This window comes from Microtus pennsylvanicus, chromosome X (genome assembly GCF_037038515.1).
Source record: "Microtus pennsylvanicus isolate mMicPen1 chromosome X, mMicPen1.hap1, whole genome shotgun sequence".
NCBI classification, from domain to species: domain Eukaryota; kingdom Metazoa; phylum Chordata; class Mammalia; order Rodentia; family Cricetidae; genus Microtus; species Microtus pennsylvanicus.
The window spans coordinates 126,196,391-126,217,429 of NC_134601.1; the positions used below are offsets into that span (position 1 = coordinate 126,196,391).

At 41.5% G+C, this 21,039-nt stretch overlaps 1 protein-coding gene and 2 pseudogenes across 1 annotated transcript; all 3 read right to left on the reverse strand.

Annotated features, from left to right (window-relative positions):
• Positions 1–3,662: 3,662 nt before the first annotated feature.
• Positions 3,663–5,666, reverse strand: LOC142840519 (uncharacterized). The gene is made up of 2 exons (XM_075957001.1): positions 5,574–5,666; positions 3,663–4,335 (listed from the first exon to the last, which is right to left on the reverse strand). The coding sequence occupies exons 1-2, from the start codon at positions 5,600–5,602 to the stop codon at positions 3,663–3,665; spliced, it is 702 nt and encodes a 233-aa protein (XP_075813116.1). The 5' UTR covers positions 5,603–5,666.
• Positions 5,667–6,626: 960 nt separating this feature from the next.
• LOC142840843 (transcription factor BTF3 homolog 4 pseudogene) lies at positions 6,627–7,391 on the reverse strand (annotated as a pseudogene).
• A 6,876-nt stretch (positions 7,392–14,267) lies between these two features.
• Positions 14,268–14,961, reverse strand: LOC142840520 (uncharacterized; annotated as a pseudogene).
• Between the last annotated feature and the right edge of the window lie 6,078 nt (positions 14,962–21,039).

The window sequence follows — 21,039 nt, forward strand, 5'->3', positions numbered from 1 at the left end:
GAAAATTCTGAATGGTCCTGTAGGAGCAAGTTCGGTGACTCTCATCCAGTGAAAACAAAAAGCCATTTACTCATTCTTTTTTTTTTAAATCTTTTTTTATTGAGAAAATGAGAAAAAAGAAAACAAGTTTCCACCGCCTCCCAGCCTCCCATTTCCCTCCCCCTCCTCCCACCCTTCTCCCCCTCCTCCCACCCTTCTCCCCCTCCCCCCACTCCTTTCCTCCTCCCTCTTCAGTCCAAAGAGCAGTCAGAGTTCCCTGCCCTGTGGTAAGTCCTAGGTCCTCCCCCCTCCGTCCATATCTAGGAAGGTGAACATCCAAACTGGCTAGGCTCCCACAAAGCCAGCACATTACGTAGGATCAAAACCCCATGCCATTGTCCTTGGCTTCTCATCAGCCCTCATTGTTCGCCATGTTCAGAGAGTCCAGTTTTATCCCATGCTTTTTCAGTCACAGTCCAGCTGGCCTTGGTGAGCTCCCAATAGATCAGCTCCACTGTCTCAGTGGGTGGGTGCACCCCTCGTGGTCCCGACCATTTACTCATTCTTTAGCCAGGAATCAGCTTTTTAATTTGGGACATGCCAGCTGTTGTCCGAGAGGGAATCACCAGGAAGAGAAAGTGCCAGAGCTGTGTGACTACAGAGAAGCCTAATAGTGCACATAGTACAGATCTTTTTGATTCTGTGGTAATGTGGCATGGAAAGAAACAAGATATGAATGAGCAGATCTAAACCTAAGAGGATGGAAGTCACAGAGGCTGGAAGGGTTCAAGGAATCTGAGAATTCTGTATATGTATATCTAAATTGGCAATCCCAAATTACTCGTTGGGTTGTGGATTTGACATGAGCAATCCCTGTACTGGGGATATTTATAATGTATGACCACTGCGGGATATGCATTAGTTGGAATTACTCCACAGTTTTAAAAGCTGCTTCCAGACAATGTTGGTTTTTTTTTTTGAAACTCAGAGAGCAAATATGTCATGCAATCTGAAAACACACAGCTAGGTATTAAACAAGAAAGTGTGACAGACTGAGGGTAATTCCATCAGGCATAGCTAATATGCCTACTGTGCATCTGATGGCAGGCATTGGATAGTGGATATCATATAGGATGTCTTTTTGCAGAACTTATCAGGGAAATCTGTTGCAGGAGCTGCATCTCCACAGACAGATCTGAGAGTGTTGGGGAGTCACTGGTGCAGAAGAACTTAGAGAGCACACCAAAACAACCATGTTTTAGATTCCTGCAAACACGGGGTCAAACTGAAGTGTAGAGATGGATCCGATGAATTTGGATTTGGTGAAACTCAACATGAAATCTGATGTAGAAGTTGCATGACTACTGGTTGTGTTAGAAGTCTGGTTTTGAGGCGGTGAAATGCCATTCTTGGAAAATCCACATGCAAAGTCAGTGTACAGTTGGCTAGTCCAGAGATAGCAGAGGTGAGTTGAGTGTCATGAGGAAAGCTGATGACTGATTTTGCGTTCAGGTCTAGGGCTTTGTGTGTGGAGATAAAGCAGGTGTATGTGTAATAGGGGCACTCACCAGGTAAAGCAATTATATAATGGTGTGATCACAAGTAGGACTGGGGACATGGGGATAACTGACAGCTGAGGTTTTTGCAGTAGGAAAATGGCTAAGCAATGTGTGTATTGAGAAGTAGGTATCATATCAAGGCACTGGAGCGAGATCTGTTCTTATGGTACATGGCAGAGAGAGCCAGTGAATGAACTTGTGTTACCAGAGCAAAGCCAAGGAGTGTGGAAATGGCACAGAGCAGAAGAGGTTATGGGGAAAATCATCATGGAAATTAGTGCTTAATCTGTGTTCCCACAGATAGGACTTGGGACTATGAAGAGGACAAGAACATGAGTTTATGTCTTATGGATCCAGCAGGGAAAGCTGGTATAGAAACTATATGATGAGAAGTACTATTAAGAGCTTTAGGATTAAACAGAAGAGTAAGATATGGTCAAGAGCAACAGGGAAATCCAATGTATAATATATTCATGCACAGTCAAGAATTGAGGATTGCAGATTATTCTGGTAGGCCTGGCTTTAATGGGATTAAGCAGGGAATCCATGTAGAAGCAGAGATGCAAGAAATAGGTCTTTGTGCTTAGACATTGCCCTGGTGAATAAAGTTATGTAAATCTAACAAGGAAAATCAGAAGCCCTAGGCCTTCTGTGTGTGTGTGTGTGTGTGTGTGTGTGTGTGTGTGTGTGTGTGTGTGTGTGTGTGTATTACAGCCGTGTAGACTGGTCTTCTTTTGGGACTCCTATCAATGGCAAGAGGGGCTATCGCTGAAGCTGTTGCCTACTTTTTGGACCCTTTCTGCCTACCAGATTACCTCATCCAGCCTAAATAAAACAGGAGATGCCTAGTCTCACTGCAACTTGATATTCCGTGATTGACTGAAATCCATGGGAGGCCCACCTTTTTCTGAAGAGAAACAGAGGAGGAAGAGTGGATGGAGTACAAGGCATGATGGAGAGGAATGGGTTACCTCATAGATTGCTGGGAGTTTCCATTTGCCTAGGTTTATAGCTCATGCCAGAGATGTCCCAGGAGCCAGCTGTCTCTCTCAGTACTCTCCCTCCATCTTCCCTTCACCTGATCCCTCTTGTTCCCATTCCTTACCTGCATCTAGACCCCTCTCCCATCCATCAGTGATGTCTTTTCTATTACCCTTTCACAGTGAGATTCTCAAGCCCTATTGTAACCCCTTGTCAATTAGCTTCTCTCTGAACCTGTGATTGTAGCATGGTTATCCTCTCTGGGCCTGTGATTGCATCATGATTACCTTACAGCTAATATTCACTTATACGTGAGTACATACAATGATTGTCTTTCTGGGTCTGGGTTACCTCACTCAGGATGACCTTTTCTAGTTCTACCCATTTGCAAGCAAATTTCTTTTACTTTATGAAATGGCCTACATTCTATGGATGCCAAACATGGGATATCCTTATGTGAAGTGGGGTATATTTGAAGTTAGTGAGATTGCCCAGTGGCTATGTAAGCTTGCCATCAAGCTTAATATGAGTTTGAACCCAGTGTTTCAGAAGGTAAAAAACAAGAAATACAACTCGGGCAAGCAGCCCTCTGATCTTCACTCCCCATTTTCTGTGAGAGCACACTGGGAATGCTCGGCAATTTGGAATATTAACAAACAGGAAGATATGTCTGACTGTCCAGCGTTCAGTATAGTCTTCATACTCCATGACAAAGGCACACACTGTCTGCAGAGCCAACACTATGAAGTCCAGCTCTGCCTTCAGGAGACCAGAGATTCAGAGGGTCTCCAGATAAAATGGTGTTTACTTTTCTGTTTATGTGTCAGTTTCCTTACAACCTTCTTTCACTTGATATTTATCTTGTGATAAATGTTTTTGCAACATGCATTTCACCATTACTTTTGCTTGCTACTGCTTGTCAGAAATATCTGAACGCATGATCATGGCCTTCAGAGATTGGGATATGAAAATATCCAAAGAAAGAAACAAGTTAGACAGAGGAAGAAGTCATTTAGACAGACCAAGAGAATCCATTTGATGCTTTAATTAGAACAAGTTGAGAACTACAGGAGTTTTGTATATCAATAGGAAACTCTTTCTAGGAACCTTCTGACAGATGTTGTAAATGTAGGAGTCCTCACTTCAGATTTCCCGATCAGCCACAATAGAAGCACACTTGGCCTTCACTTGATTCTGTAGTTTCAAAGATTTCATCTCAGATAGAAAGAATATCACACCAATGAGTGAAATGGTGGTCATCAGTACCCCTACTGGGAACACAGCAGTATAGTGTTTGCTTATTAAGGCTTCTTTTTTAACCGGAAAGTCAGGTGGAAAGTCAAGAGTGGTTTGGCCATAATGATCTACAAAGTGGTTCCAGCTCACAGAAACAAATGTGAAGATGCTGCTAACATACAAAACTAAGGCAGCAACCTTGTAGCAATATATCTGCATCTCAATAAATGGGTCTTTCATACAGCCAATCTTATTGGCAATTGACCCGAAAATCAGAACTACAGGCTTCATCAAAACAGTCCACATTATCAGGGTCTGTGCGTACTGAAATTCGGGTGAAATGGTCCACGTGGAATTGATAGGGGTGTGCACCAGAATCTTGGTTACAGTCCCTGAGACATTAAACTCTTGAGGGTAATAAGCTTCCCACAATCCTAGGGACACAAATTGTACAATCTTGTCATCGAATTCCCACAGGCGCCAGAATTGGCTTCTTGCAATGATTGTTTCAAACACCAAAGCTGATAGGCTGCAAAGGAGGCCACTCAACTTGAAGAAGCACTCCTTCGCATTGGCAAATCTGAAGATGAAATTCAACAAGTATATGGTCAAGTCAGGAACACAAGGGACAGTGGAAAACAAAATGAGACATGGTTTACACAGTAATAAGTTCTCATACCTTGTCCTTGCTGTCACATAAAGTTGTATTTAAATAATATACTTATGGCCAAAGTTCCCTCTATAAGAGGTTTTGATTAGCAATTTCACTGTATCTATCAAATGCTGAAATGTGCAGTTTTTTTAACTAAATATTTAATGCTCAGAATTAATAGTGAATAAAGATTACAAAGTTTACAACACAATGATGTTTAACTAATCAGTCTTTACAATACATAAAAAAGAAAAAATAGCTTAAATGAGAGGTATAGGCAGAAGAAAGCACTAATATCTATAAATTATGGTAGTGAACTTATACAAATTTAATTCACCTATATTGTCTGCTATATTTGTAAATGTGTATGCTAGTGTACATGTCATGGGAAAACATATTTGAAAACCTAAATTCTTATTATGTGACCAAAATTAAAATCCGTATGTGAAACATGAGCCCTCATGGATATTTCAATCATTTCTCATAAATTACTCAAACATACACATTAGAAAATGATCTTCATTTCATTGCTGAATATGAAGTATCCCAACTGTCTTATGTGAGCAACTATCTTCTCCAGCACCAAATTAATACTCTACATTTACTGTACTTACCAACATATTTAGATAACTTCTTGGTTCATATCTTTGGATGCAGGGTCAATGTTCATGAATAACTATGCCCTGAAAGATGTCACTGTGTTCATGAGCAGAAAGCAAGTTCAGGCATGTACATGAAAGCATTGCCACCTCTGATGCAGAAGGTTTGAGTGGCCTACAAACTGTATCTCTTTGCCAGGAAAATTTCCTTACCAGCTCCCCATTACTCCACATTCTCTGTGGAATGTACTTCCTAACAGGGTAAAGGCAGTAGCTCTACTAAATTGGGAAGTCACATCAGCAAGGTGACTTTAAAATCTAGTATGAATTGAGTAACACCCTACCCATGCCCTCTTCCTTGTTAAGGCAGATCTGAGCCTTTTGATGTCAGAATTAGTGAGTTTTGGAGCACAACCAGAATCAGGGTGGAAAATTCTGTTGTGCAAGACAAATGAGCTAGCATGGCAAGATTTAGTTTTGCCCATGTCTGAAACCCATGGAGGAGGTGCTTATGCTTCATAAAGATCCAATTTGAAACCCTCCATGAAGCTCATCTTAAGCTTTTACCTTTGTTTATCCAGGAGGAAGAGATCCATTTGAGAAATGTCTAGATCATAAATATCTTCCAAATAGCAGGAAATGTTGAACAGACAGGGAGTCTCACAAGAGTTGAATCACCTTCAGTAAAAGAAGTTCTGTTAGGCAGATATTTCAGCTCAGAATGGTGTCTCACCATCAACCCCTGGTTCACACAAACCAACCCCTTCCTCTGCTTTGCTTAGTTGAAGCCTCATTTATACTCTTCAGGGATATTAGCCCATCTGATAGTCCTGACCCTCCAATGAGATTCACGCAATCATTACCCCATTATATAAACAGAAAAAAACACAGAAAGTCTAATTCACATACTCGGTTTCGGGAAACTACAAATGTATAAAGGCCAATACAGGCTACAGAGCCTTCACAGCTACACAGGGATTCCCAGTACTTATATTCAGTAGGATTTACTGACATAGACATGATATCAACAAAGAGTTGAATCTTAGGTCATTGACTTCTTTGACCTTCTATGTCCCCTGAAATTGAAAGCTTTTAACAGAAACCATGTAGAAAACATAAAATACTTGCCTCTCTTCCCTTCTATGAAGGCCAAATGCTAGTGACTGCCCAGTATGAGAGTGACTTTAAAAATTCTTGTTTCCGTAGCTACCAGAGATGAATGTCACATTATGAGCAAAGAATCAGAGTCAAGACATACAGTTTTAAAGGGCCAGAGTGGTTAATGTCCCTCTCATATGTACAAACCTTTAGAGATATAATTCATCTATTAAAGGTATAAATTAATCTAGGATTAATTTGAAAAAATTCTCATAAAATAAATTTTCATGATTTCTCCCTTCAACAAAGTTTTCTACTCCCTTTGTTTCCCACATCTCTACCTGCCCACTAGTTCAGTCTTTGCTTTCTCTATCTCTCTGAAAAAAAATCATAATACTAGAAAGACGAAAATACAAAATGAACACATGGCATAAGGTTTGCATTGGCCAGCTACTGCTAGTTATGAAGCCTACACTGGAATGTATTGTGTATTCCCAGTTATATTCCATTGAACAAAACTGATTTTCTTTTTATTTTTTTCTAGGCAAAGAATTTTATTAACCCTTTTCCAAACTTTATTCCCAGGCTTCTTCAGCTTAATTTGCTGCAAAGAATGAATTGTGTTTAAGCAAAAACTGAAAAGAGCTGCAGTGTCCAAGGGGCTTGGGCTTAAAAATATTAGCGATCTAGATTTGATAAGATCCATAAACAAAAGACCTTTAAAAAGCAGCCATGATATAAAATAGCAGCTCCTGTAACTTCTGCAAGTGTCAGTTCTTCAGAAGTCTCCTCCGTTCCGTTTGCCTCATTCTTAGAAGCCTCATCAAAATTCTCCACCAGATCTGGGACTTCATCATCATCATCCTCTCCAGTAGCAAGGGGTGTTTTTCCATCCACAGATTGTTTGGACAGAGCTTCTGCCAGTCTCCTTAAACTAGTCAGACTGTCTGCCCCAAGTTGTTTTAGAATGCTGGGAAGCATTTCTGTCAGTTGCTTTGTCTCGGCATGGCCTGTAACGGTGAAGGTGTTTGCTACCAGAGACGCCTGAACTTTAGGGTTGTTAAAATGGATCACTGTTCCTTGGTTTGTGACCATGTTCACCTCTTCAATACCAGAGAACTTCTTTAAGGAGAACTGCAGTTTTTTATCATCTGCTGTGGCTGTTCTGTGAACCACCTTCTTCTTTCTGTTAGCAGTTCCTTTCCCACCAATGCGCACTTGTGCCTGCAGCTTGGCCAGTTTTTCCTGGTTCAAGATCGTTTCTTTCATCTTGTCAGAGTGGAAATGGGGCCGTGCGGGGAACTAGGGTTTGCGCTCAGGCGGGGTCTCTGGCGGACCAGCTGAGATAATGCGCACACATGCGGGGACACAAGATGGCAGTTCAGATCTTCTTTTTCCAGCAAGTATCAATTGCAAATATCTTCTTGGTTAGTGGAGATTTTTTGTGTCTGCTACACAGTTAATAATACTGGCATATGGTCTGGTTTGAATGGGTATGGGTCTTGTTCGTCCTTTCAAAGTCTCCTTCAGTTCTCACGTGGTATCCGTCTTTTGTCTCCAGAGCCAATCATGTGTTAGATTCCTGCAAACACGGAGTTGAACTGAAGTGTAGAGATGGATCAGATGAATTTGGATTTGATGAAATCTGATGTAGGACTTGCATGACTACTGGTTGGGTTAGAAGTGTGGTTTTGAGGCTGTGAAGTGTTATTCTTGGGAAATTCCCATGCAAAGCCAATGTACAGTTGGCTAGTCCAGAGATAGCAGAGGATAAGTTGAGTGTCATGAGGAAAGCTGATGACTGATTCTGCATTCAGGTCTAGGGCTTTGTGTGTGGAGATACAGGAGGTGTATGTGGAATAGGGGCACTCACCAGGCAAGGCAGTTACATAACTGTGTGATCACAAGTAGGACTGGGGACATGGGGATAACTCTGACAGCTGAGGTTTTTGCAGTAGGAAAATGGCTGAGCAATGTGTGTATTGAGAAGTAGGTATCATATCAAGGCACTGGAGCAAGATCTGTTCTTATGGTACATGGCAGAGAAAGCCAGTGAATGAACTTGTGTTACCAGAGCAAAGCCAAGGAGTGTGGAAATGGCACAGAGCAGAAGAGGTTATGGGGAAAATCATCATGGAAATTAGCGCTTAATCTGTGTTCCCACAGATAGGACTTGGGACTATGAAGAGGACAAGAACATGAGTTTATGTCTTATGGATCCATCAGGAAAAGCTGGTATAGAAACTATATGATGAGAAGTACTATTAAGAGCTTTAGCATTAAACAGAAGATTCACAAAGTCATTGTTTTTTACTGCTGAGTAGTACTCTAATAAGTATATATTCCATCCATTCTTCATCCATTCTTCCATTGAAGGGCATCTAGGTCGTTTCCAGGTTCTGGCTATTACAAACAATGCTGCTATGAACATAGTTGAGCATATACTTTTGTTGTATGAAAGGGCCTCTCTTGGGTATATTCCCAAGAATGGTATTGCTGGGTCCAGGGGTGGGTTGATCCCGAATTTCCTGAGAAACCGCCACACTGATTTCCAAAGTGGTTGCACAAGTCTGCATTCCCACCAGCAATGGATGAGTGTACCCCTTATTCCACAACCTCTCCAGAAAAGGCTATCGTTGGTGTTTTTGATTTTAGCCATTCTGACAGGCGTAAGATGGTATCTTAAAGTTGTCTTGATTTGCATTTCCCTGATTGCTAAGGAAGTTGAGCATGACCTTAAGTGTCTTTTGGCCATTTGAACTTCTTCTGTTGAGAATTCTCTGTTCAGCTCAGTGCCCCATTTTATAATTGGGTTGATTAGCCTTTTACGGTCTAGTTTCTTGAGTTCTCTATATATTTTGGAGATCAGACCTTCGTCAGTTGCAGAGTTGGTGAAGATCTTCTCCCAGTCAGTGGGTTGCCTTTTTGTCTTAATGACAGTGTCCTTTGCTTTACAGAAGCTTCTCAGTCTCAGGAGGTCCCATTTATTCAATGATGCCCTTAATGTCTATGCTGCTGGGGTTATACGTAGGAAGCAGTCTCCTGATGTACTCACTCATAATTAGTTTCTAGCCATAAATAAAGGACATTGAGCCTATAATTCGTGATCCTAGAGAAGCTAAATAAGAAGGTGAACCCAAAGAAAAACATATAGGCATCCTCCTGGATATTAACCTTCATCAGGCGATGAAAGGAGACAGAGACAGAGTTCCACATTGGAGCACCGGACTGAAACCCCAAGGTCCAAATCAGGAGCAGAAAGAGAAGAGAGCACAAGCAAGGAACTCAGGAACGCGAGGGGTGCACCCACACACTGAGACAATGGGGATGTTCTATCGGGAACTCACCAAGGACAGCTGGACTGGGTCTAAAAAAGAATGGGATAAAACCGGACTTGCTGAACATAGCAAACAATGAGGACTGCTGAGAAGTCAAGAACAATGGCACTGGGTTTTGATCCTACTGCACATACTGGCTTTGTGGAAGCCTAGGCTGTTTGGATGTTCACCTTAGTAGACCTGGAAGGAGGTGGGAGGTTCTTGGACTCCCCACAGGGCAGGGAACCCTGACTGCTCTTCTGGCGGATTAGGGAGGGGGACTTGATTGGGGGAGGGGGAGGGAAATGGGAGGCGGTGGTGGGGGAGGAGACAGAAATCTTTAATAAATAAATAAACATGCCCAGTTAATCATTTTCTGAATATTTTGTCTTTTTCATGTGTAGAATATTTTCACCTACTATATTCCTATGCTCATATTTATCATTTATTTTCAGCTACTGTTATAAACACGTTCTTCCTGTTGCTTTTGAAGCAATAGGCCCTAAGTCCACAGAACATAACATATTGTTTCTGTGGTACAAGCTGCTTAACCTCTTCTGATCATTTGACATATGTTGTTATTTGATTATTGCTTTAGTTATTAAACCTGAACTATTATGCAAAAAAGGACACCATTCACAATAGCCACAAACAGCATAAAATATCTTGGGGTAAATCTAACCAAGGAAGTGAAAGATCTAATTGACAAGAACTTTAAGGCATTGAAGAAAGAAATTGAAGACGATACCAAAAAATGGAAGGACCTCCCTTGCTCTTGGATTGGGAGGATCAACATAGTAAAAATGGCAATTCTACCTAAGGCAATTTATAGATTCAATGCAGTCCCCATCAAGATCCCATCAAAATTCTTCACAGATCTTGAGAGGACAATAATCAACTTTATATGGAAGAACAAAAAACCCAGGATAGCCAAAACAATCCTATACAATAAAGGATCTTCTGGAGGCATTACCATCCCTGACTTCAAACTCTATTACAGAGCTACAGTAATGAAAACAGTGTGGTACTGGCATAAAAACAGAGAAGTCGACCAATGGAATCGTATAGAAGACCCGGATTTTAACCCACAAACCTATGAACACCTCATTTTTGATAAAGGAGCTAAAAGTATACAATGGAAGAAAGGAAGCATCTTCAACAAATGGTGCTGGCACAACTGGATGTCAACCTGCAGAAGAATGAAAATAGACCCATATCTATCACCGTGCACAAAACTCAAGTCCAAATGGATTAAAGACCTCAATATCAGCCCGAACACACTGAAAATGATAGAAGAGAAAGTGGGAAACACCCTACAACAGATGGGCACAGGAGATCGCTTCCTATGTATAACCCCAGAAGCACAGACATTAAGGGCAACATTGAATAAATGGGACCTACTAAAACTGAGAAGCTTCTGTAAAGCAAAGGACACTGTCACCAAGACAAAAAGGCAACCCACTGACTGGGAGAAGATCTTCATCAACCCCGCAACAGAAAAAGGACTGATCTCCAAAATATATAGAGAACTCAAGAAACTAGACTTTAAAATGCTAATTAACCCAATTAAAAAATGAGGCACTGAACTGAACAGAGAATTCTCGACAGAAGAAGTTCAAATGGCCAAAAGACACTTAAGGTCGTGCTCAACTTCCTTAGCAATCAGGGAAATGCAAATCAAAACAACTTTGAGATATCATCTTACACCTGTCAGAATAGCTAAAGTCAAAAACACCAATGATAGCCTTTGCTGGAGAGGCTGTGGAGGACGGGATACCCTCATCCATTGCTGGTGGGAATGCAATCTTGTGCAATCACTATGGAAGTCAGTGTTGCGGTTTCTCAGGAAATTCGGGATCAGCCTACCCCTGGACCCAGCAATACCACTCTTGGGAATATACCCAAGAGATGCCCTATCATATGACAAAAGCATTTGTTCAACTATGTTCATAGCAGTATTATTTGTAATAGCCAGAACCTGGAAACAACCTAGATGCCCTTCAATGGAAGAATGGATGAAGAAAGTATGGAATATATACACATTAGTGTACTACGCTGCGGTAAAAAACAATGACTTCTCGAATTTTGCATGCAAATGGATGGAAATAGAAAACACTATCCTGAGTGAGGTATCCCCAGACCCCAAAAGATGAACATGGGATGTACTCACTCATAATTGGTTTCTAGCCATAAATAAGAGTCACGGAGTCTACAATAGATGAATCTAAAGAAGCTAAGTAAGAAGGGGAACCCAAAGAAAAACATATAGTTATCCTCTTGGCTAAGGGAAGTAGACAAAATTGCCGGGGAGAAAATTGGGATCTTGGGGGTGGGGTGGGATGGGGGTAAGGGGAGATGGGGAGAGAAAAGTTAGAAGGGAAGGAGGTGGGGCCTTGGGGAAACAGGAGGATTGGGATAAAGGAAGGTTGGATAGGGGAGCACAGAACCACAATTCTTAGTTAAGGGAGCCACTTTAGGTTTGGCAAGAGACCTGACCCTAGAGGGGCTCCCAGGTGCCCAAGCCGAGGTCCCCAGTTAGTTCCTTGGGCAGCTGAGGATAGGGAACCTGAAATGACCCTAGCCTATAGCAATACTGACGAATATCTTTCATATCATCATAGAACCTTCATCTGGTGATGGATGGAGATAGAGACAGAGACCCACACTGGAGCACTGGACTGAGCTCCCAAGGTCCCAATGAGGAGCAGAAGGAGGGAGAACATGAGCTAAGAAGTCAGGACCACGAGGGGTGCACCCACCCACTGAGACAGTGGAGCTGATCTATTGGGAGCTCACCAAGGCCAGCTGGACTGTGACTGAAAAAGCATGGGATAAAACTGGACTCTCTAAACATGGCGAACAATGAGGGCTGATGAGACACAAAGGACAATGGCACGGGGTTTTGATCCTACTTAATGTGCTGGCTTGGTGGGAGCCTAGCCAGTTTGGATGTTCACCTTCCTTGATATGGACGGAGGTGGGAGGACCTAGGACTTATCACTGGGCAGGGAACCCTGACTGCTCTTTGGACTGGAGAGGGAGGGGGAGAGGAGTGGGGGGAGGGGGAGAAGGGTGGGAGGAGGCGGAGGGAAATGGGAGGCTGGGAGGAGGTGAAAACTTGTTTTTTTTTCTCCTTTTCTCAATAAAAAAAAGAAGAGTAAGATATGGTCAAAAGCAACAGGGAATTCCAATGTATAATATACTCATCCACAGTAAGGACTTGAGGATTGCAGATTATTCTGATAGGCCTAGTTTTAATGGGATTAAGCAGGGAATCCTTATAGTAGCAGAGATTCAGGAAATAAGTCTTTGTGGTTAGACATTGCCCTGGTGAATAAAGTTATGTAAATCTAACAAGGAAAATCAGAAGCCCTAGGCCTTCTGTGTGTGTGTGTGTGTGTGTGTGTGTGTGTGTGTGTGTGTATGTGTGTGTGTTACAGCCGTGTAGACTGGTCTTCTTTTGGGACTCCTATCAATGGCAAGAGGGGGTATCGCTGAAGCTGTTGCCTACTTTTGGGACCCTTTCTGCCTACCAGATTACCTCATCCAGCCTAAATAAAACAGGAGATGCCTAGTCTCACTGCAACTTGATATTCCGTGATTGACTGAAATCCATGGGAGGCCCACCCTTTTATGAAGAGAAACAGAGGAGGAAGAGTGGATGGAGTACAAGGCATGATGGAGAGGAATGGGTTACCTCATAGATTGCTGGGAGTTTCCATTTTACTAGGTTTTTATCTCATCCCAGAGATGTCCCAGGAGCCAGTTTTCTCTCTCAGTACTCTCTCTCCATTTTCCCCTCACCTGATCCATCCTGTTCCCATTCCTTGCCCCCATCTAGACCCCTCTCCCATCCATCAGTGATGTCTATTCTATTACCCTTTCACAGTGAGATTCTCAAGCCCCATTGTAACCCCTTGTTAATTAGCTTCTCTCTGAACCTGTGATTGTAGCATGGTTATCCTCTCTGGGTCTGTGATTGCATCATGGTTACCTTACAGCTAATACTCACTTATAAGTGAGTACATACAATGATTGTCTTTCTGGGTCTGGGTTACCTCACTCAGGATGACCTTTTCTAGTTCTACCTATTTGCAAGCAAATTTCTTTTACTTTATAAAATGGCCTACATTCTATGGATGTCAAGCATGGGGTATCCTTAATGTAAAGTGGGGTATATTTGAAGTTAGCGAGATTGCCCAGTAGCTATGTAAGCTTGCCACCAAGCTTAATGTGGGTTTGAACCCAGTGTTTCTTAAGGTAAAAACAAAAAATACAACTTGGACAAGCAGCCCTCTGATTTTTACACCATATTTTCTATTAGAGCACACAGGGAATACTCGGCAATTTGTGATACTCACAAACAGAATGATATGCATGACTGTCCAGTGTACAGCATAGTCTTCCTACTACAAAACAAGGGAACACACTATCTGCATAGCTAACTCTATGAAGTCCAGCTCTGCCTTCAGGAGACCTGAGTTTCAGAGTGTCTCCAGACAGAATTGTGTTTACTTTTCTGTTTATGTGTCAGCTTCCTTACAAACCTTCTTTCACTTGATATTTATCCTGTGATAAATATCTTTGCAACATGCATTTCACCATTACTTTTCCCTGCTACTGCCTGTCGGAAATACCTGAACGCATGATCATGGCCTTCAGAGATTAGGATACAAAAATGCCCAAAGAAAGAAACAGGTTAGACAGAGGAGGAAGTCATTTAGACAACCAAGAAAATAAAGTTGATGCTTTCTTTAGAACGAGTTGAGAACTACAAGAGTTTTTATATGAATAGGAACTTTCTTCTAGGAACATTCCGACAGATGTTGCAAATGTAGTTCTCACTTCATATCTCTTGATTGGCTACTATGGAAGCACACTTGGCCTTCACCTGATTCTTTAGTTTCAAAGAGTTTATCTCAAAGAGAAAGAAGATAACACCAAAGAGTGACATGGTGGCAATCGGTACCCCTATTGGGAACACAACAGTATAGTGTTTGCTTATTAAGGCTTCTTTTTTAACCGGAAAGTCAGGTGGAAAGTCAAGAGTGGTTTGGCCATAATGATCTACAAAGTGGTTCCAGCTCACAGAAACAAATGTGAACAAATATGAAGATGCTGCTAACACACAAAACTAAGGCAGCAAACTTGTAGCAATATAACTGCATCTCAATAAATGGGTCTTTCATGCAGCCAATATTAATGGCGATTGCACTGAAAATCAGAACTACAGGCTTCATCGAAACAGTCCACATTATCAGGGTCTGTGCGTACTGAAATTCATGTGAAATGGTACATGTGGAATTGATAGGGGTGTGCACCAGAATCTTGGTTACAGTGCCTGAAAAATTAAATTCCTGGGGGTAGTAGGCTTCCCATAGGCCAAAAGACACGAATTGCATAAGCTTGTCGTCAAATTCCCAGAGGCGCCAGAATTGGCTGCTTGTGATAACAAGCTCAAACACCAAGGCTGATAGGCTGCAAAGGAGGCCACTAAACTTGAAGATGTTCTCCTTCGCATTGGCAAGTCTGAAGATGAAATTGAACAAGTATATAGTCAAGTCAGGAACACAAGGGACAGGGGAAAACAAAATGAGTCATGGTTTACAGAGCAATAAGTTCTCATACCTTGTCCTTGCTGTCACAAAAAGTTGTATTTAAGTAATATACCTATGGCCAAAGTTCCCTCTATAAGAGGTTTTGATTAGCAATTTCACTATATCTATCAAATGCTGAAATGTGCGGGTGGGAGCTCCTTTGTTTCAATAGCCTGTCTGCAGCAAGCAAGGTAGGTGCTTTGTTTACGAGCTACCCAACCAGATCTGATCTCGGCAACAGGAGAGCCATCATTGGGGAGAGACATCTCTCGAGCACCAGGAGAGCCATCACTGGGGAGTGCCATCACTGGGAAGGTACATCAGTAGGCAAGGAGACCTGATCCTGTAGAAGAAGATCCATAGGGAAGCATTCGGAGGAAGAGATGGGCAGGCGCCAATGCAAGAATTCACCCAACAATCTGAAAAAAACATGAAACCACCAGATCCCAGCGACCTCACAACAGGAGGACATGACCACCTTAATCAAGAAGAAGTAGAAAAAATTGACTTTATGAAAGTGATTGACGCCCTTAAACAGCATGTAAAAAATTCCCTTATAGAAATGGATGAGAAGTATAACAGAAAGTTTGAAGAATGACTAAATCAGTGAATGATACCCTAGGAAACCAAGGAAAAACAATCAAACAGATAATGGAAACAGTTCAAGACTTGAAAACTGAAATGGAGGCAAAGAAGAAAACACAAACAGAGGGCTGGCTGGACAAGGAAAATCTAGGTAAACGAATAGAGACTACAGAAACAAGCATAACCAGCAGAATACAAGAGATAGAAGAAAGCACTTAGTGTCCACATAAAGAAAATACAAAAAACTGACACTAGTGACTTAACAACACACCTGAGAGCTCTTGAACAAAAAGAAGCAGATGTACCCAGCAGGAGTAGAAGACAGGAAATCATCAAATTGAGGGCTGAAATCAATAAAATAGAAACCAAGAAAATAATAAAAAGAATAAATGAAACAAAGAGCTGGTTCTTTGAGAAAATTAACAAGACAGACAAACCCTTATCCAAACTAATCAAAAGGCAAATAGAGAACATCCAAATTAACAAAATCAGAAAGGAAAAGGGCAACATAACAACAGACACTTAAAAAATCCAGAAAATCATTAGGTCATATTACAAAACTCTGTACTCCACATAATTGGAAAACAAAATAGAAATGGATAATTTTCTGGATAGATACCATATCCCAAAATTAAATTAGGAACAGGCAAACAATTTAAATAGACTTATAAAATGAAAACAGAAGCTGTCATCCAAAAGCTTCCCAATCAAAAAAACCCCAGAGCCAGATGATTTTAGTGCAGAATTCTATCAGAGCATCCAAACAGAGCTAGTACTTTTCCTCCTCAAAGTATTCCATATGACAGAAAGTGAAGAAACATTGTCAAACACTTTTCATGAGGCTACAGTTTCCTTGATACTGAAACAACACAAAACCTCAACCAAGAAAGAGAATAACTGATTGATCTCACTCATGAACATAGAGGCAAAAATACTCTATAAAATAACGGAAAACTGAATCCCAGAATACACGAAAAAAATTCATCATGATCAAGTCGGCTTCATCCAAGTGATACAGAGATGGTTCAACATATGAAAATCTATCAAGGTATTCCATCATATAAATAAAATGAAAGAAAAAAGCCATATGATCATCTCATTACATGATGAAAAATCATTCACCAAAATCCAAACCCCTTCATGATAAAGGCCTTGAGGACATCAGTAATACAAGTAACATATCTAAACTAAATAGATAGAAACTCAAGGCAATTCCACTAAAATCAGGAACAAGGCAAGGCTGCCACTCTCTTTATATCTCTTCAACACAGTTCCTGAAGTTCTGGATAGGACAACAGGGTTCCTGAAGTTCTGGATAAGACAAACAAAAGGAAATCAAGGGCATTAAATATTGGAAAGGAAGAAGTCAAACATTTGTTATTTTCAGATGATAAGACAGTATATATATAAGTGACCCCAAAATCCCTTTGAGGGAACTCCTACAGCTGATAAATACCTTCAGTAAAGTGACAGGATACAAGATCAACTCAAAAAAATTAATATCCCTTCTATACACAAATCATAAGAGGCTGAGAAAGAAAACAGAGAAACATCACCCTTCACATTAGCCATAAATAGGATAAGATATCTTGGGGTAACAACAACCAAACAAGTGAAAGACCTATTCGACAAAAACATTAAGTCTTTGAAGAAAGAAATTGAAGAATACACCAGAAGATGGAAAGATCTCCCATCTTCTTGGATAGGGAGGATCAACATAATAAAAATGCCAATCCTACCAAAAGTAATCTATAGATTCAATGAAATCCTCATCAAAATCCCAACATAATTCTTCATAGACCTTGAAAGAACAATACTAAACTTCATATGGAAAAACAAAAAACACATGATCACCAAAACATTCCTGTACAATAAAGGAACTTCCAGAGTCATCACCATCAATGACATCAAGCTCTATCACAGAGCTACAGTAATGAAAACAGCTTGATATTGACATTAAAACAGTGGTTGACCAATGGAATCCAATTGATTTCCCACATATTAATCAAGCTCAGCGATCTGCCTGCCTCTGACTCCCGGAGGCTGGGATTTAAGATGTGAGTCATCTCAACCCAGCAATATTTTCTAATTTAATAAAATTCAGGAATGATAAACCTCCATTATAGACTTGTTCAGAGTTTCAAACGGTTTTGGATGTGTTAACCATATAGTTTAATATATATGTGCTTGTTAGCACACTGTGATCTACTGACTAAAGATAATACATAGAAAAATAATTCATTCTTATTGCATGACAGTTATGAATGCATTTCTAAAGGCATGTGACAACACTGTCTGGTGTGTACTGACTATATCTGCCTTCATTGTCTTTCTTTGTCTCTCTCTCTCCCAACTTGATGGAAACATTAAGTAGGGAAATTGGAGCAAGTTGGGTAAAATAGATTATAGGGTCAATTGTTATTTAACAATATTCTTTGCATTTGGGTTGATAGAAGGTAGTGATGTGTTGCTTCATTCCAAAAGGATTTCACATGATATTGAAAGGGACGTTAGTTCAGACAGAGCGGTGGCAATAGGCGGCTCTTAAAGATAGCCCAAGATAATCCATTATCAGGATGTGAAACATTCGTAGTCTTCATCACCACCAGAAGCTTCAAAAAAAATTAACTTCCTAGAATCTTTAACAAAGGTTTACACGCACACGCACATACACACACACCCTGCCTAGAGCTTAGAATGTCAGTTCACTTCAAACTGTCATTTGTCACTTATAATAGAGGATTTACCCAGTACAACTGCATCAAGGACGAACATCTTGCTTTGACACAAGTGTTTCTGGCATATACCTACCCAATTTGTATTAGACATTTCTAAACAGACCAATTAGTTTCCAGAAAGTTTGATATGTAGCCCTTACTCCTGCAAATATGACAGCTGTCACTGTGTTTCCATCCCTCACTTATATTGAAACCTTTGCAGCATGGTGAGAACTCCTCATTTCCCTTTGGCCAGGAAAGTGCTGTTGGTCTTTCCACTGTGCATCCTGTGTGGGACTTTGTGTTGTTTGCACAAGTAGACCGTATATCAGTTACTCCAATGGTGTTTGGTCTGAATCATCTGTCCACACAGTCCTACTGTTTGTCAGCAAGTGACTGTCAGGTGGTTCAAATTCTTTATCAATGATCTTTAGATAAATCTATGTAAGGTAGACCTGGTGACCCACATTTATGACTCCAGCCCACAGAAGGCAGAGGCAGCAGACACCAGCTTATCCTATATACCCAGATGTTGTCTGCAAACAAAAGCGAACACACAAGAATTTCTCAAGGGCCTTGTTCCATATTGGGTGTAGCTAGAGTACTTGCATAGCATGCAGAAGGCTCTGGGTTCCATCCCAGCACTGCCAATCCTTTAAAAAGTGAACAAGGGATACTAGTGTTTGCCTACTAGGTCTGGATGCATGATTTCATTCCTTGGCCAGGAGTGAGTAATGTTAAAATATCCTCATGGTCAATTTGACAGGCCAGAAATACAGAAGCCATAAGACTTCACTCTTGTCCTTTCATTTACCTCATGATTTTTTTTTTTTTTTTGGTTTTTCGAGACAGGGTTTCTCTGAGGGTTTGGAGCCTGTCCTGGAACTAGCCTTGTAGACCAGGCTGGTCTCGAACTCACAGAGATCCGCCTGCCTCTGCCTCCCAAGTGCTGGGATTAAAGGCGTGCGCCACCACCGCCTGACTTACCTCATGATTTTATTGAATTAAAAATATCCAGCCAAGTTAGGAAGAATGCTTAGAATGTGTAAGGTCCTTGGTTCTAGTCCCAGCATTGCAACCCCAGATAAAGTCATTTCTGTTGGCTTGTTTGTTGTTTTCCTCCTTAGATATGCTCTCCTGTAGGTCATGCTTGCTTTGAACTCTTTCTATGGAGTTTGTGATGACTTCAAAATCCTGATCTTGCTTTCATCTTTAGACTGCTGCAATTAAAGGCACACACCCTGCCTTTATATTATCTATTATTTTAGGGGTACAGTGAAACTGATATTTCAGAAGATGGCAACTCTTATTTTTAATTTTATTAATTTTTACTTTTTATGCATTTCCATTTTCCCTGCATATATGTCCGTGTGGAACTGGGTGATAACCTGGAATTAAACTGCAAACAATGGTGAGCTGCCACACGAGTGCTGGTAATTGAACCTGTGCCCTCTGGAAAAGCAGCAGGTGTACTTAACCATTGGGCCATCTCTCCAGCCCCGAGATGGTAATTTTGTAAAAAATTTATTTTTTTAATTTTTATTCATGAGTGCTCTGCCTATAGTCATTCATTCGTTCATTTGTTCATTCATTTATCATTCCTTCCTTCATTTATTCATTATGCATACAGAATTCTGCCTGTATGTCTGCCTGTTGGCCAGAAGAGGGCACCAGATCTCATAACGGTTGTCTGTGAGCCACTATAATATGGTTTCTGGAATTGGATTCAGGATCCTTGGGAGAGCAGCCAGGGCTCTTATACCCTGTGCCATCTCTCCAGCCCTCTGCATATATTCTTGCATGCCAGAAAAGGGCATCAGATTGTATGATAGGGATTCCTGAAACACAGTTTATAGTTCATAGGTTCTAAGAAAGAAGTTGGCTACATTGGGAAATACTAGGGCAGGCTCTGGGTGGGGGTCAATATAAGGAAAAAAATGGGTTAGGTTGTAATAGAAAAGTCTCCTTGTTGTGATTTGTGTAGGTAGGAAGGGTGCTTGGCTAGGTGAGCATGTTAAAGATTGGCTAATTTGAATGATTTCAGTGGGTGAGTCCAGACTTACCTAGAAACTGGCCCTGGGGAGACTAGGCCTAGGGAAATACTAATGAAGGGGGTGGAGATGGAGGGTAAGTTGGCTTTTGTGTTTTTGCATGGGAAAGGCACTAATCCAAGTAGCTGATCTTCCTGACCTTCAGCACCTCTGGGCCTCTAGGAGAATAAGGGAAAGGGGTCTCATGTGGGGGCGGGGTCACCGCAGGTGGTGCGGCCATGCTTACCTCTGGGAGGCATCACTGTTCATAGCAGCCACACCCAACCAGTGACACCACCGCGAACCCAGGGACCACGCCCACCCCCGAGTGGCATCAATTCAGTGGCCAGGCCCCATACCCAGGATGTCATAACTTTGTTCACGTGACTGAGACCACGAGTAGTGATGTCCACACCCAGGGGCCAGCCCACTGCCATGCCAACATGCACCCTGTCACAATGCCCAAGAGGATCCTGTCAATCATCTGGGAGGAGATGGCTGTGAAAGAAGACAGGCATCGTGGGAGGGGTCAAGACTGATGATTGAGGGAGCCTGACTCTGCCCCACTGTCAGACTCGGCCACGCCCCTGCAATGCAGGCCTTGCCCCAATCGAATGCCCCTCCCCCACCCTAGACCCTCTGTAGGACCCACCCCTCACACAAAGCTGACCATGGTCAGGGGGGCACAT